The 14,252-nt window shown below is 51.3% G+C and overlaps 2 protein-coding genes across 2 annotated transcripts; one reads left to right on the top strand and one right to left on the bottom strand.

Annotated features, from left to right (window-relative positions):
• Positions 1–5,320: 5,320 nt before the first annotated feature.
• CkaCkLH20_03107 (elymoclavine monooxygenase) lies at positions 5,321–7,246 on the top strand (the record flags this gene model as incomplete). The annotated part of the gene is made up of 8 exons (XM_038885826.1): positions 5,321–5,555; positions 5,611–5,671; positions 5,733–5,997; positions 6,057–6,263; positions 6,323–6,649; positions 6,701–6,811; positions 6,870–7,030; positions 7,087–7,246. The coding sequence occupies 8 exons, from the start codon at positions 5,321–5,323 to the stop codon at positions 7,244–7,246; spliced, it is 1,527 nt and encodes a 508-aa protein (XP_038749025.1).
• A 3,383-nt stretch (positions 7,247–10,629) lies between these two features.
• CkaCkLH20_03106 (uncharacterized protein) lies at positions 10,630–13,611 on the bottom strand (the record flags this gene model as incomplete). The annotated part of the gene is made up of 9 exons (XM_038885825.1): positions 10,630–11,388; positions 11,439–11,617; positions 11,669–11,880; positions 11,931–11,998; positions 12,045–12,439; positions 12,492–12,504; positions 12,554–12,676; positions 12,724–13,240; positions 13,448–13,611. The coding sequence occupies 9 exons, from the start codon at positions 13,609–13,611 to the stop codon at positions 10,630–10,632; spliced, it is 2,430 nt and encodes an 809-aa protein (XP_038749024.1).
• Between the last annotated feature and the right edge of the window lie 641 nt (positions 13,612–14,252).

Raw genomic sequence — 14,252 nt, 5'->3', positions numbered from 1 at the left:
TACGCTGGGGGTTCTTTATAAGGGATCGTGAGATCATGGATTCAGTGACGGCTCCGGGACAGTGTTATCGGTGCTTGACATCTTTCGAGTCAATGAGCTTGATAACTGTGGGCGTTGTTTAGTTCCGGAGTTGACCTCAATCTAAGGGGGTTCTGAGATGGAGATGATGTGAAATGGGAAGAGATGGGAGGGGATACGCGGAGATTATCAAGGGATGACGGATGGTAGTGATGATGGGGAGGGAGGCGTGTGATTTGGTGATAGGCGGCGATTGGATGTTTGTCTAGAGACAACTTTGCACTTTAAGGGTATGTGGTATCTGCTTTCCTGACACTTCACTTGATGAAAGGTTTCATGTTTCTGCTGTCCGTGTTATGTGAGGGACCAGCTTGCTGTATTTATACTCTGGGTTAAGGCCAAAGTAAATTGATCCCGGCAGGCGAAACGCATATCAGTTACACAGCGACGAGAAAGAAACTGGCGTTTGGGGAGTCTTTAAAAGAGAGCGTGTGTTATTGAAACTTTCAGCGACAGCGCCGAATCCAGTGCACTTCAGTTTGCAGAAGTGCTTGGGATGTCTGTTCTCTCGGACGAGCGAGTTGGATTCGGTCTTGTGTCTGGATGCATGGGTGGTCCTGGAGTACGGGACAGGGATGGCGGGGAGGTGATGGGAGGGTATACACGGGGGATTATCGACGGGTGATGGGTGAGGACGGTGCAGGGGGACGGTTGTGATTTGGTGAGCGGCTGTGGTGGTGTGTATGAGTTAAGGTGGCTTTGGGTGATGAAGATGCATCTGTTCTCTGAACCCAGAACAGGAGAACCTCGCGGATGGATTGAAAAGAGTTTGACGGAGTATACATTGCTAGCTTCCCTCACGATGATGGCTGGAGGAGCCGTCTATTTATACCCTTGCCGGAATGGAGTTCTTGGGAAGGCGAGTCTGCGAGAGGCGGTGAGTATCGTGTACATGAGGTTATTCAGAAGGCTGACGAAGGTCTCACAGCACGCAATCTGTTTGCCCGTTGAGCGGGGAACTACGAATCATCTCTATGAACGTGCCCTCTCATCGTCCTACGTCACCATAAGCGACTAATAAAAGGATTCTGGCGCGGTACGAGCTCAGTAAACCACCAACCAGCCTTAGGAAGAAAGCCTTGGCTGGCAGCAGTCCCAGTTGACCGTTTAATATCCATTTGTTTGAATAAGGTCCCACCCCAGCCAGATGAAGTCGATATAACATAAGTCTATGCGGGTGGAAGGTTCGAGTCGGGTTGCCTACTCAAGGATACGAATGAATAGTTGGGGAGTGAAGGACCTGGATGAGGAGATGTGGGGGTTTGGCAAAGGGCTTGATTCAATCGTGAGGTGTCGATGGCTTGCTTGTGCGGTAGTTGACGGTGGTCAAGGTTAGCATCAACTCAGCTAAGAGCCCCGGTGACCCGGAAATGCCCGCCTGACGGAGGGCACGCTTCATAGTTGCTGGTTTTCCTGGCAATGTTGGCTTGATGTTTGTTGCATTTATACTCCCGTAGCATTCAGAACCAGTTGGAAATGGGTATATAAATATACGTACAATGCAGATGACCTGGCCTGTGACCAACACACCAATGTATGATTTCCACATCTTGGTCTTGATGGAGGCAAGATTGCCCGCTGACGATATGGACTATCTTCATCCATGTCTCGCTTGAACCCCGCGGGGATGAAGTTGGTTTCTCGGAGGATGCGTGTATACGAGGGAATAGTAGGGATAGTTGCGGGGTGAAGGATACCGAGGATGATAAGTTGTGTGCGTTTGAGAGGGTACTTGGATGGGTGCTTCAGCGTGAGATGTTAGTGGTTTAGTCGGTTAACCATGGGGGTTTTGGGCCAGGCTGAGAATCTGGGAATTAAGCCCGACTACACCTGACTTGCATTTGCTTGTTTCTCTCACAACAATTGCCGGAGGTATGTCGTATTTATATTCATTGTGAATCACGGCCCCGGAGGACAGGAGGGTGGTTGTCTTATGAAACCAACAGCTGTTTTGATGTCTGTGATAGCTTCTTACCAAGACAAGCCGTTGGTCTCTTCGGCGATATAAATGTGTTTTGATCGGACGCCTTGAAGAAGCCAAGGATGAGTCGCGGCGCCGGGTGCAGCACATGGTGTGCTCAGAAGGCTGCTATGGTTGGGTGAAGCCCATGCCAGTGCCGGGGTTTGCCTCGCTTGCTCGAGTGTGAGACTTAGCCTGGCTCATTCAATGACACGCGAGAATAATTAGGGGGTGAAGGACAAGGATGATGGTGAGAGGCTGTGAGTATCTGATCGTTGCTCAAGTGGCTACACGGCTGGATCCAACTTCTGAAGAAGTTTCCGGCTGTTCATGAGTAACAAACCAAGCGGATCATCCATCAATGAAAGACAAGTACAACGGCTAGCCGTGCTGCTGGCTTCCGGAATCACCAGAAGGAGACGTGTTTTATAAGAGGCCAAGGGCGTAAGAAGTGGTCATGGATGGAATTTGCGCGAGCGAGATGCTGGCTGGCTTTCTGTTATTTAAAGCCTGGGTGTTGAGGGGTTGGCCTTGTTTTGAGATTTCGCCTGCATGATTTTGGTGTTATTGTTCTTGTCTAATTTCCTAGAGTTTCATAGGCAAAGTTGAGGTGTTAAGACTTTGGCGGGATCGAGAGCGATGGGCAGTTGAGGGCGTCGTGGAGATCTTGTTTCAGGTGTCTGGCGGTTGATACGGAGTGAATACTTGAGAGGTGAGGGACGTAGATGATATTGAACTGGGGGAGCGAGTAAGAGATGAATTTGCAACGCAATCTGACTCGGTATATCGCGTGGAGGCCACGGATTTACATGATGTCGCGACGGGATGCCCCCTTTGAATTTCATGTTTGGGTGAGAACACCAACTAGGACAGCTTATCTGGTTTGGGGTCGGCGCAGAACTCTTGCATGGTACTTTCCAACTCTTATATATGTGAATCGTCGTCGTTGGTCTGGAAAGTTTCAAGCAGTTCATCCTATCCTGTTCTTAGAACTTTTAGATAATGGTAACAGCACTTCACTTCGTGCTCTTCTTAACTCTTATACTACATCGGGCGAGTGGTGCCGAAAGTCGTCGACGAAGCAGAATGGAAGGAAAGCGGTTTCTTGTCCGTTCTCTTATTCTGAAAATTGAGACTGATTAGAAAACTGAGCGAGCCGATGAAGTCACGCAGATACCGTGTTGCAGCTTTTTGAGTTGGCAAGATGTATCTTGTATCATGCGCGTAATAGATTAGAGACGGCGACGATGACGACGAATAAAAACAGCTGCAACCTAACGGCGTCTCATAAGCTCATCAAAATTCACGAACGGCAGAAGATCGAAGGTTCAGATAACTGCGTTTTGTCGGAAGCGGAGCTCCCACGGCAGCTCAGAGCGGGCTGCCGGTGCAATGCTTGCCTGAGAACCCCATCAGGGAAGTCTGAAGACACGTTCTTAAATACGAGCCGTCATTAGATGGAAGTATATCGCCGCAGCCGCCCGCGTAATGACGCTGCGCTGTCACCACCGCGATTGCCGGCGGACACATATTCGCAGACCTCTCTGGTGAGAAGATTGACACTGAAGTGAATCTCTCTGGCCTCATCCCCCTTCCTGTGCAGAGTTGAGTGATCTGGCAAGCTTGGATTTGGTTTGATCTTCAGCAGCGCATCATCATCATCGTCACTGGTATGCGACGCGTTTACGTGTGATGAAAGGTGGCAGCAGCGCCTGGCCTTGCCGGTTGCTAATTTTATGTGAAGAAGACGATTCCTACGAGGACTTAGGACCGGCAGAAACACATCAGTATGCTCTGGTCTAGGACAACACTTCAAGGCGCGATGACCACTGTCTGAGTCCTTTGCTATTTCGCAGTATGACACCAATCGCACAGCTCCTATTCGTCAACAATCCAATGCCCAAAGAATACGCATTGTATGCGTATGAGATGACGTACGCGGACGAGCAGCAGATCTGGTTTGATTTGATATTGGGCTGACAATTTTCTCAATTTTCACTGCACAAGAACCAACGTAGTAGAGTGTCGAAAGTTTCTCGAAGACAAAGAGAAAGGGCCGACCAAACAGTTGAGACGCGAGGGTTGAGCTTGGCATATCCTTCATGGTGAAGCTCAAATTAGGGTTTTGTTTTATAGGGATCACCATTCAACCGGAATCGAAGAGAGAAAGCCACACGGTACTCAATTCCCGACGCGATTGGGACTTTGTCACCCATTCGACATTCGCCATCTCGACTTCTTGTCACTGGCCGTGAGGATCTAGGTTTTCAGAGTATCACGAAGCCCCTCGATACCAACATCCATTTGTATAAATGTTAAGTTATCGTGGGAGAACATCGCAGCTGAAGACAGCAATGTCCGTTCTGTTCTTTCCCAGTCTACTCACAGAGGCGCGCGCCCGGAAGACATCAAAGCGGAAACCTGAAGGAAAACCTTAGACAGGCAGAGATCTCGGGGTTTTCGCATGAAGAGTCCACGAACTCGATTTCGATGTCGGCTGACAGATCACAGATGGGCCAGGATGATCACATGCTCTAGCCCGTTAAGAAGCATAGTCATACCAAACGCTATGCTCATTATAGCTTGGTATCCTTGTAAGTTTCAGTCAGAGTCACAATTGATGATGCCATTTACGGGACGATACGAATGTCGACCCTCACGAACATCTCAGCAACTGCAGCTAGTCTTTCAGCAGCCCGCAAACTTGACATCCGCCGACTTGGCAGCCTGCAAGCAACCCCTCCATGGCAGTGCTCCCGCATGAGCCTCAGAAAGCCGCACACCTCGTTGGCTCGATAGACGAGCTCCGTCAGTTATAACTTTCGAGAAAAGCAATTACGCCGGCCGCGAGCGGGGGGCGCAATCGTCATCCGGAAACTGCAGCCAGCCAATGAACGCGAACCGAGTAAGCGCTTTGTCGTACTTGTTGGTGCTGAATGAGTGCAAGCACAATGCGAGGGCGGACGCAAATGGCAATCACTCAGCCTATTTCCAAGAACAATAGGGCAGAAAGCGGAGAACGGGCGCATTATCAACAGATCCTCCTGCAGTTTGGAGTGGAGCTGGTATTGCGGAATGATGCGCGTTTGCCGCAGGCCTGCGGCAGGCTAACCGTGGAAAGACGGCCGCGTCCCATCGACGCAAATAATGAGGCGAACAGTGCGAGAGGGGAAGCTTATGGAAGTTTCGTGATTATTTTACTTATATCTTGGACAACATATTCCTGTCCGTCGCAGAGTATTTTGCGAATGAACTACACTTACACGTTTCAAGCTCTCAAACATGGCCAAAATACACTCCGTCTTGAACGTCATACCGATCAGCGGCACGCAGATGCTACTCCTTGGGTGTTTTCTGTACGTTGTTGGACTTGTGACTTACAGACTGTTTTTCCATCCCTTGAGAAATATTCCTGGGCCGTGGTACGCTGCAGCCACCGGCTGGTATGAATTCTACCAAGATGTGATTCTGGACGGTCACTTCGTGAAAGAATACCCCGGCCTTCACTCTAAATATGGTAAGAAATTCTGACATCTTGCTAGCAGTTAAGTCGTGCTGACATTGTGTGTCAGGACCCGTGGTGCGAGTCTCTCCCAGTCGGGTGCATGTCAGCGATCCCAACTACTTCAGAGAGTGAGTAGGCATAGACAGTGCAAACAGAACTCTCGAATGTATGAACTAATCATGTCCATAGGGTTTATGGGAAAGGCACCAAATATCTTAAGGACCCAGACTTCTTCACGACTGCAGGGGGTATCAAGTACTCCATTATCATGTTGATCGACCCTCAGCAGCACAAGCAACGACGAGATACTGTGAAGTCTCTCTTTTCATCCGGACAGATGCATCAATTAGCTCCGGTGGTTCTCGACGTTGTCAAGAGGGCTATGGATAGAGCACAAAGGTCTTACGAGAGAGGTGTTCCGCTGAATATTCAAGCCTTGTATCAGGCTATCACTGTAAGTCTCCTCATTAAGTACTCGGTCAAACAAGGAGGGCTGCGCTAAATAGCATTCAGGTTGATACCATCATGCCGGTTCTATTCGACAGACAGATGAACCTGGTAGATTCCGACGAAGAGGAGCCCCCCTTCCTAGACGTCATGGACAAATTCGCAAACAACTTCCTCATCACCAAGCACCTCCCCATCCTGAACTGGCTCGCCGTGAATATGCCGATGAGCTTAGCGGCCAAGTTGGTGCCAGGATACGCGTCATTCCGCAAGGTGAGTCTAGCTCCAGCACTCACAGAAAAGCTTCTTGTCTGACGTGACATCTACAACAGCAATGCGCCGTGTGGATTCAAGAAATCGAAGACAAGCAATCCAAAGGGAACAAAACCGCTTCGGACGGCCGCCTGACGTACTTCGACCTCCTCCTCGGCGCGGAGTCGTCAACGCTGCACGGCCTGGGCCGAGATGTCTTCGTTGACGAGGCTTTTGCGCTCTGCTTTGCGGGCACTGATTCCACAAGCTATGGTCTTAGTCTCGGGACGTATTATTTGTTGAGGAATCCCGACAAGTTGGGGAAGATGCTCGATGAGCTGAGAACGGTGGAGACCAATGAGGACGGTCTTTCTGAATACCGTGATATCCACAGCTTGCCCTATTTGGTAGGTGCTTCCTTCAGGTTTCGGTGGCTCACTATACTAACATGTTCGTAGGCTGCTGTCTGCAAGGAGATTCTCCGTCTGTCTTCGCCGGTCCCCGGCATCTTCCCCCGAAGAGTCCCTTCTGGAGGCGCTCATGTCGCCGGCCATTTCATCCCCGAAGGCGTGAGTTCATTTCAAAGTACACATTGCTGTGTAATCTCCTCGCTAATATTTCGGAAAGTCGACTGTGTCTCAAGCCATCAGAATCATCCATCACAATCCAGATTTGTTCTATGAGCCAGAGAAGTTCATCCCAGAGCGTTGGCTGGGATCGGATGGATGGGAGCTAGAGAAGTGGTTCGTCCCCTTCAGCAAAGGACCTCGCGCATGCCTGGGGTTGAAGTAAGTCTTCAGTCTGAATCAAGTGCGTACGAAGCTACATGCTAACCCCTTGACAGCATCAGTTACCTCGAGATGTATCTTTGCATCGCGAACTTCTTCAACCGCTTCGACATGAGTCTCTATCAAACAGACGAAACCACGACGCAGTGGAAGGATAGTTCTGCGGCTCTGATCTTGAAACATGTCAAAGTCACCATTGACTCGATCAAGACATAGCTGTAAGTTATAAACTGTTGTGTTGAGCTGAGATGAGCGGAATCAGTCGTTTGCTTGTTTTTGAGATGGATAGCTCAGTCACCTTTGATGGCGTGGAAAAGATCAGGATCTTGGTCCAGCAAATTCTGACAGTTGAGCATTGTGACATCTAGAACGTCGGGTCCTATAAAGATCTGGCGCCAACAACACTATGCCTTGCTTCGTATCAACCAATGTCGTCTGGCAGTCTGCTCTGCGAGACTTTGGGCCCTCTCAGAGATGTTTCCTCTGTGGGAACCCTAAACCATGAGGGCACATGAGATCGCATATCAGCAAGATCAACGGCAACGAGGTCTTAGATAGCAATGTTCAATGGAGAAAGTGAATAAACATCAAACGAGGATGGCTAGAGATGAGACCCCAGGGAAATCATGCATGATACGACCGTTGCCTTTAAGAACTTTGGCTGATTCTGTCTCGACTCACGTAATTGTGGAGAAGACATAGCATCGAGAGAGAAGACGCGAACGCAAAAAGGCTGCGGCCATAGAGAAACTACCAGAAGCGTGCGTAGGTCCAAGCATTCAAGGAAGTTCAGTTTCCCAAGTCCTATGGCACAAAGTCAGGCCCCTCAGGTATTGCATCGACTCTGTTACTGCTCTTCAAAGATTGTGGTATTTAAGTAGAGCACAGAGATCGCTTGAAAACACCAAGGACAACCATTCGTTGTAAGCCCCAAGAACTCCAAGCCATTGATTCTCCCAATGTCTATGTGGATTGTGAACACGATAGTCTACTGTCACCACATGGCCCTGCCGCCATACGGTCGCATTCTGCTCCGATGTGAATAAGCTCCACGCGAAGGAGAATCAACCGCGGATGACAGAGGAGGATGAAGACGGAAGCAAGTTGTATGCTTGGTAGCTTCCCCCGCTTCAAACACTTTCTAGACCGTCCGTGGGAGTGCGTAGCAGACTATCACATGAAGACAGATCAAAAGCACAAACAAACCTAAGAGGATCTAGCGTGGTTCGCCGTCCTGTTCAATGATAGTGCTCACTTCCATTTATATGGGTACCTCAATTGTGTTCTGCAAGAGCTTGTAGCGCATAGCCCCTACATCGCTACACTACATCTTATCCTGTACTTCCAACGAACGGGGCCGTGATATAAATTAGGGCGCGGCGTGTGTTGTGATACCGCTCGATCCAAGCTTTACACCTACGGGAGTCTTGGCTGGTGGTGTTGCATTTCTTTGAATGTGCCGTGTTTGATAACTGTGTCTAGTCCCGACAACACTGGGAACTCATGAATCAGCAGAGATGCGATGTTGTTGTCGTTTCGTCCCGGTTCTCCATTCTCAGTCGTATATTCATGCACTATGCTTCCAAAGACCCTGTATAAGTTGTGTTTGTAATGGCAGACAGTGAACGTCGCTTGACTCCTGTGCGCTGGATCAGAGAGCCTCATCCCACAGAGTCAGACGACGAAGCTATTTCGAGCCCTCTCGAGCCCACTCATCTTTCCGTAATCACTCATCGCGAGGATCAAATTGGTGTCGTTTCAAGTCAGTAGCACTCAGCTGCTTATATACGTTCCGCAGCCACACCTACCAACCGAATTTAACAAACGACGTGGATCCGAGTTTCGCCGTCTCATTGTCGAGAAAAGCTGCATAATTGACGGTGATTCTGCATATATAGTGGCTTTCTTTCACCTAGACTGCGCCATGGTCCTCAACCTGTCAATTTCCACATTAGGTCTGTCTCAAATAATGATCGATGCTATCGCCCTCCGAAATACCGATTCTGAATCCAAGATGGCACACCACACGTTTACGTCCCCAACACCGACGTGACAGCGAATAAGAGCAGGAAACAACAACAAGTACACAGAGAGAGCGAATGACGAGAGACGAAACGATTCGCGATCCTGCAGAGTCCATGAGAACACGTTGGACTTCTGGGCATCAACCGGCTTGGTCAACACCTCAAACTTCAAACATTTCATCTGCGCCTTTAATTTGAGATCCTCTTTGACGCCGGACTCGTCTTCTTTACCGGAAAACGGGATCCCGAATCCCATCTGGCCTCTTATACCGCACACCTTTTCTCAACGCGTACCGTCCAACACCAACGCCAAAAGCCCTGCCGGGGCCCGGGACCTGTATCCGCCACTTTCTTATAAAAGCCGGCCACTCCCAGTCCCTGGAATGATCCTCAGATCTCTCATGGCCTTTATTATGAGGGCTACGGAAGAGCACGAGCGCCATAACCGTCGGTGGAGAGGTGGGAACCTCGATATTCTTCACCACCTGCGCAGCAGCAAAGTCTACACTTTCTCCCATTCCCTGCGAGCTCAAATACCTCACGATCCACCGTCGCCGTTCGGCATCTCCAACCGAGTATTCACAACTGGTTACGACAGAACCCCGAGGGAGGCGTCGTCAAGCCGTTAGACTCACTGTACAACCTTCTCACCAAAGTCAACCGGTCAAGCGAACACAACCAGGCAGCGCTGGGTGATCAGGTGACTTCGGAGGTCGGAAGATCTGGGGATCTGGATATACGTACCTATCCTGGGATGCCTGCATTTTCATTTTATTCATTTTCATTTTCCTATCTACAAAATGCCTAACATAGTTAGCTTAGAAATAACAACACACTTGCTCACATCTTGACCTTAGCCCCTACTGCGCAGCATCTTCTCTAGCGCTAGATCTCTCGCGAAAGAGGAACGCCACCGTAACACGTACCTGTGTCATGAGATCATCGTAGCCGATTCAGTGGTGCTTAAATAGACCCTCCATACCTGCTGGGACGAATACATGTGTGGATGGGGCTTCGGAATACTACTCTCGCTTACCTGAAAGGAATGAAAAGTTGTACTACGCGGAGGCGCAACCCGACATTCGCCCTGGAGTGAACGCAACCCAAGCGTCGAGAAGCCCTGATTTCAGGCATGCAAAAGGCCGATGTTCAAGACGCAGCCTCCTGCAGTGCAATACGAGACTTGAGGGAGGCTCTGAGACAGACATAAAAACAAATGGAAAGAAAGGCTCTGAATTTCACTTTGGTATCTCGTCTCTAAGACCCAGGCTTACACGACGTATCCTGTCGCCTGCGTCTATAAAAGAAAACAAAAAAAGGTCGAAACGCCCTCGGAAACGGCCGGGTGAAAAGCCCAGGACGCTATCTCGCTTTCGCTTCCGAAACCCGCGCCGCTCCGAACTCTAGATAACCCTGTCTCTATAGCCATGTCGTTGCGGAACCCAGTCTGAAGACGCCATCCGTTCGTAGATCTAATAATCTTATTTTCCTTGCTGAAGGACCTCCTCTTTATCTTTCTTATATTAATTTAGTATTGTAAACGTTAGGGTATATAGACGGCCCCCGAAATGGGACTTAGTTTGATCCGAACCAGCCCAGCCCCGCGGCGCCGTTGACGATCCAGCTGTTCGCCTGCACCGGGGCCGTGCCGTCGAACCAGCTTTGCAGCTCGCACTCGAAACCGTCGGTTCCGGGGCCCAGGGTAATAGAGGTGGACCCCGGGGAGGAGTAGAACGCCGCGGCGGCTGCCACAGCGGCCGGGTCGTACGGGTTCGTGGGCGAGCCGATGGGGTTGGTGTCGAAGGCGGCCGCCTGAACGAGCATTCCCATGCCATTGTTGGGGCTGTACGGCGGCGGTGCCTGGGTGGTGTACATTGTCGGGGAGAAGTGTTGCTGCAACTCCGGAGGCATCGGTTGCATCTGTGGCAGAGATTGGTGCTGTGGCTGATTCCGTTGTTGTAGCGGGGGTGGTTGGTGCTGATGTTGGAATTGGTGCATCGGCTGTGGGGTTTGCTGGGGGGACATGTGCTGTTGGGGTTGTAGGTGGTGTTGTTGATGCATCTGAGGTTGCTGCGACGTGTTCAGAGGCGGCAACGGGAAAGAAGCATTATGCTGTTGCTGTTGATGCTGCTGCTGCTGGATGCTGGGAGATGGACTCGGGGGAGGAAGAATAATGGACGTGCTGCTGCTGGTACTTGCGTGGCGGAGAGGAGGCGGCTTCTTCTCGTTTAGAGGCGTTGGTGGAGGGCCAGGAAGCTGGTACTTTGGAGTTTCCGCACGAGGTTTGGTGAAGGTCGATGGCGACGGATGCAAGGGCCGGAGGGTACGATCGTTCTAAACACGAGTCAGTTATTGCTCAGGTTCGAGATAACACAGAGACATACGCCATCAGCCATGCTGCCCTCAAGGCTGTATGCAGCAGCCTTAGGGTCACGCGAAAAGCGCTCGAGAGATTCGAGCCATCTGGATGCTAGCGGCCATGTTTGTTTGGATTCGATAAGGATGGACATGCAACGCTGAAGCATGTTGGGTGCTTGTGCTACAATGGACTTGTCGGAGCAAACTAGTATCGTCAGAATGTGTGCTGTAACACGCAGCCGGCCCGGCAACTTACTATTCTTGTACTTGACCAAGTAAGTCGAGAATAGACCGCAACTGTAGACGCAAAATGACGCCATCTGAGCGCCCACGCCTTCTTCGGAAGACCTAACGCTGAACTGCGCATCGACTTGCTCGTAAAGTTCTCGTACGTTGCGGAACAAGTCGTCTGACATGGAGGAGAAGAAGGCTCGGCGTTGAGGGTCCTTCTCGCCGGTTTTGATGATACTATTTGGTCAGTACGTGTGCGATACGTGTCACGAGATTCTGTCACCTACTTGTCCAAGTATGCTCTCCTCAAGACGATGTTGCAGAGTTTCGTGATCATCGTAACTCCCAAGTAGGCCTAAGCCGTTAGCGAGGAACCATGCATTTCCCGATGCAAAACCCACCAAATCCTCGCCAACCGTCTTGTGCCCTTTGAGCAGAACCATACTCCAGCGATGATCCGACGGCAGCTTCTGTTCCCAATTCTTGAGCTGATTGGCCATAATTGCGTACTCGCTCGTCGGGTCCCAGGGGTTGGCACTTTTCATGGTAGCCATCGCCCGTCGCGCCACCTTGCCCCAGTAGTAGTGCGCTTGGATCAAGCTCGCGAAGAGAGATCGCGACGGCTGATGGATCAAGGCCGGGTTGTCACGCGCTGGTGGCGTGTCTTCGAGTGCCGCGCGTGAAAAGGGCTCGCGACCGTTGGCGAAATCATCCTCGTTACTGGGGAGGAGGGCGGTAATGTCGTTAGCGGCAAGCGAGACGGGAGACAGAGCACCGCAATGAAGATTGTCTTGGCCTGTCACGGTGTCAGTAATAGGGCCAACATGCGATAGTCGATAAATACGAACTGTGCAACATCCACTGTAAGGCGTTAGCGTTTTCACTCATCCGGTGTTCACGACTTGCTTACCAAAGTTCTCCTAGCAGATTCAGCTCTGATAATCATCTCCCTCGTGGGATTCTTCATCTTGTAGAACTCCTCTCGGTGTAGGTGCATCAGTACAGCCATTCTTGTGGCGATGCCAATGTTGATCTGCTAAAGGTCAGCTGTGCAACTACATCTCTTGCCAGAAAACGCACGTAGCTACGGTGGCTCCAACCGCTGCCCTGCTGAGCCAAACTAAGTAGATAGAACGCCTGGCATCGTTCCAGCGTAGGTTCCTGGTAAAGTTCGCTCAGTGCTAGGTTACTGGCCCGTTCCATAAAGTAATCCACAGCCTTGATCTCTCCACCGTACCTCTCGGTCAAGGCAGGCGAGAATCGAGCCGAGACGCTGAGAATGCCAAGAACAAGGAAGACGCTGACGGAACGATGATCGCGGTGCAGCTGTTGAGGCAGCAGCTCCTTCGGTATGAAGCCAAGCTGGAAGTACTTGCGCGTGAAGACGTGGACGGCATCGATGATTTCCGGAAGTGGCGGGAGAAGGTCCCACTCGTCGGCAGGTTTCCGGAGTGCAGCGGCACCTGGGCCTCGGGGTACGGAGTCGGAGGCATTGCGTCGTGCCTTGTCGGATTCTCGTTTGGCGGCCTTTTCGGCCCTCATGCGCGGGTGCCGATATTCACGGTCGTTGTCCGGCTGGCCACGCTGAGGAAAAACACTACGTCCGGTTAGCTGCAAGGCTGAACTAGGATCGTCGATCGGCAATCTAGGTACCAGTCACCCGCCCCCAAGCCTGCTTCGGCGCAGGACTTGCACGGCGGTTGTGCCTTGTCATGAATGCATTTGCTTCTCATTCGCCGACATCTGTGCAGCATTTCAGCTCTCGTGTCCTCGCAGACGCGGCGGAGTCGTGATGGCGACAAACCTTCGGCAGGCGATTGGGGCTCTGCGCTTGATGGGTGGCTTCGGCCCAGCCTGGCCCTGTGGTACGATGGGGTCGTACGGGTTGACAGATTCGCTCCTGACGCTCGCGTTTGCACTCATGTCCAATGTCATCAGGTTGGGCTTGGCGTCTTCATCGAGGTCCATGGCGCATTGGGTCGACGTCTGCCAGCGAGAGCCTGTCTCTGAACGCGGGCAGAGACAGAGACAGACGGCGAGCTGCGGGCGGGGATGTGGAACTGTTTTTCGATCGGCGGGAACGGGTATCTCGTAGGCTGTACGGATAGCGATTGGCACAAGTGATTCGCGGAGAAGGGAAAGCGTTGGTCGCGCAAGATGCCAGCAGCTAGCTAGACGAGGTTTCCAGAATCCAGGCACCGGGACGAGCGTGACGTTTGACGGGGCGTGGGGGTTGGGGTTGGGTTGGGCAGACAGATGGATTATAGGCGAAGGAAGAAGGCGGCAGATTCAGAAGCGATGGTCGATGACATGCCCCCAATGTTGAAGATGGACGCGCGAGGGCGGGTATCTCCATCAAATGGATGTCGATCTTGCTCACTCAGGCTTGAAGCAAAGAAGGAAAACGAGCCCAAGACTGTTAGGCTCTAGCCCTGTCGCCCTTGTCCAGCGTCTCCCCCCTGAAAAGCTCAAGCGTGGGTTTAGAGTTTAATACCGGCTGCTCGCTCCAAGGCGCGTCAACTAGTGATCGGCACTGCAGTGTAGTGCGTAGTGCGTGCAATATGCAGCGTGCAGTCGGGTGGTTGTCGCCGTGGAATTGATGGCGTCAA

The sequence above is a fragment of the Colletotrichum karsti genome (assembly GCF_011947395.1).
Source record: "Colletotrichum karsti strain CkLH20 chromosome Unknown Scaffold7, whole genome shotgun sequence".
Lineage (NCBI taxonomy): Eukaryota > Fungi > Ascomycota > Sordariomycetes > Glomerellales > Glomerellaceae > Colletotrichum > Colletotrichum karsti.
Note: the sequence above shows the minus strand (reverse complement) of the source record. Positions and strands in the feature narration are given on the sequence as shown.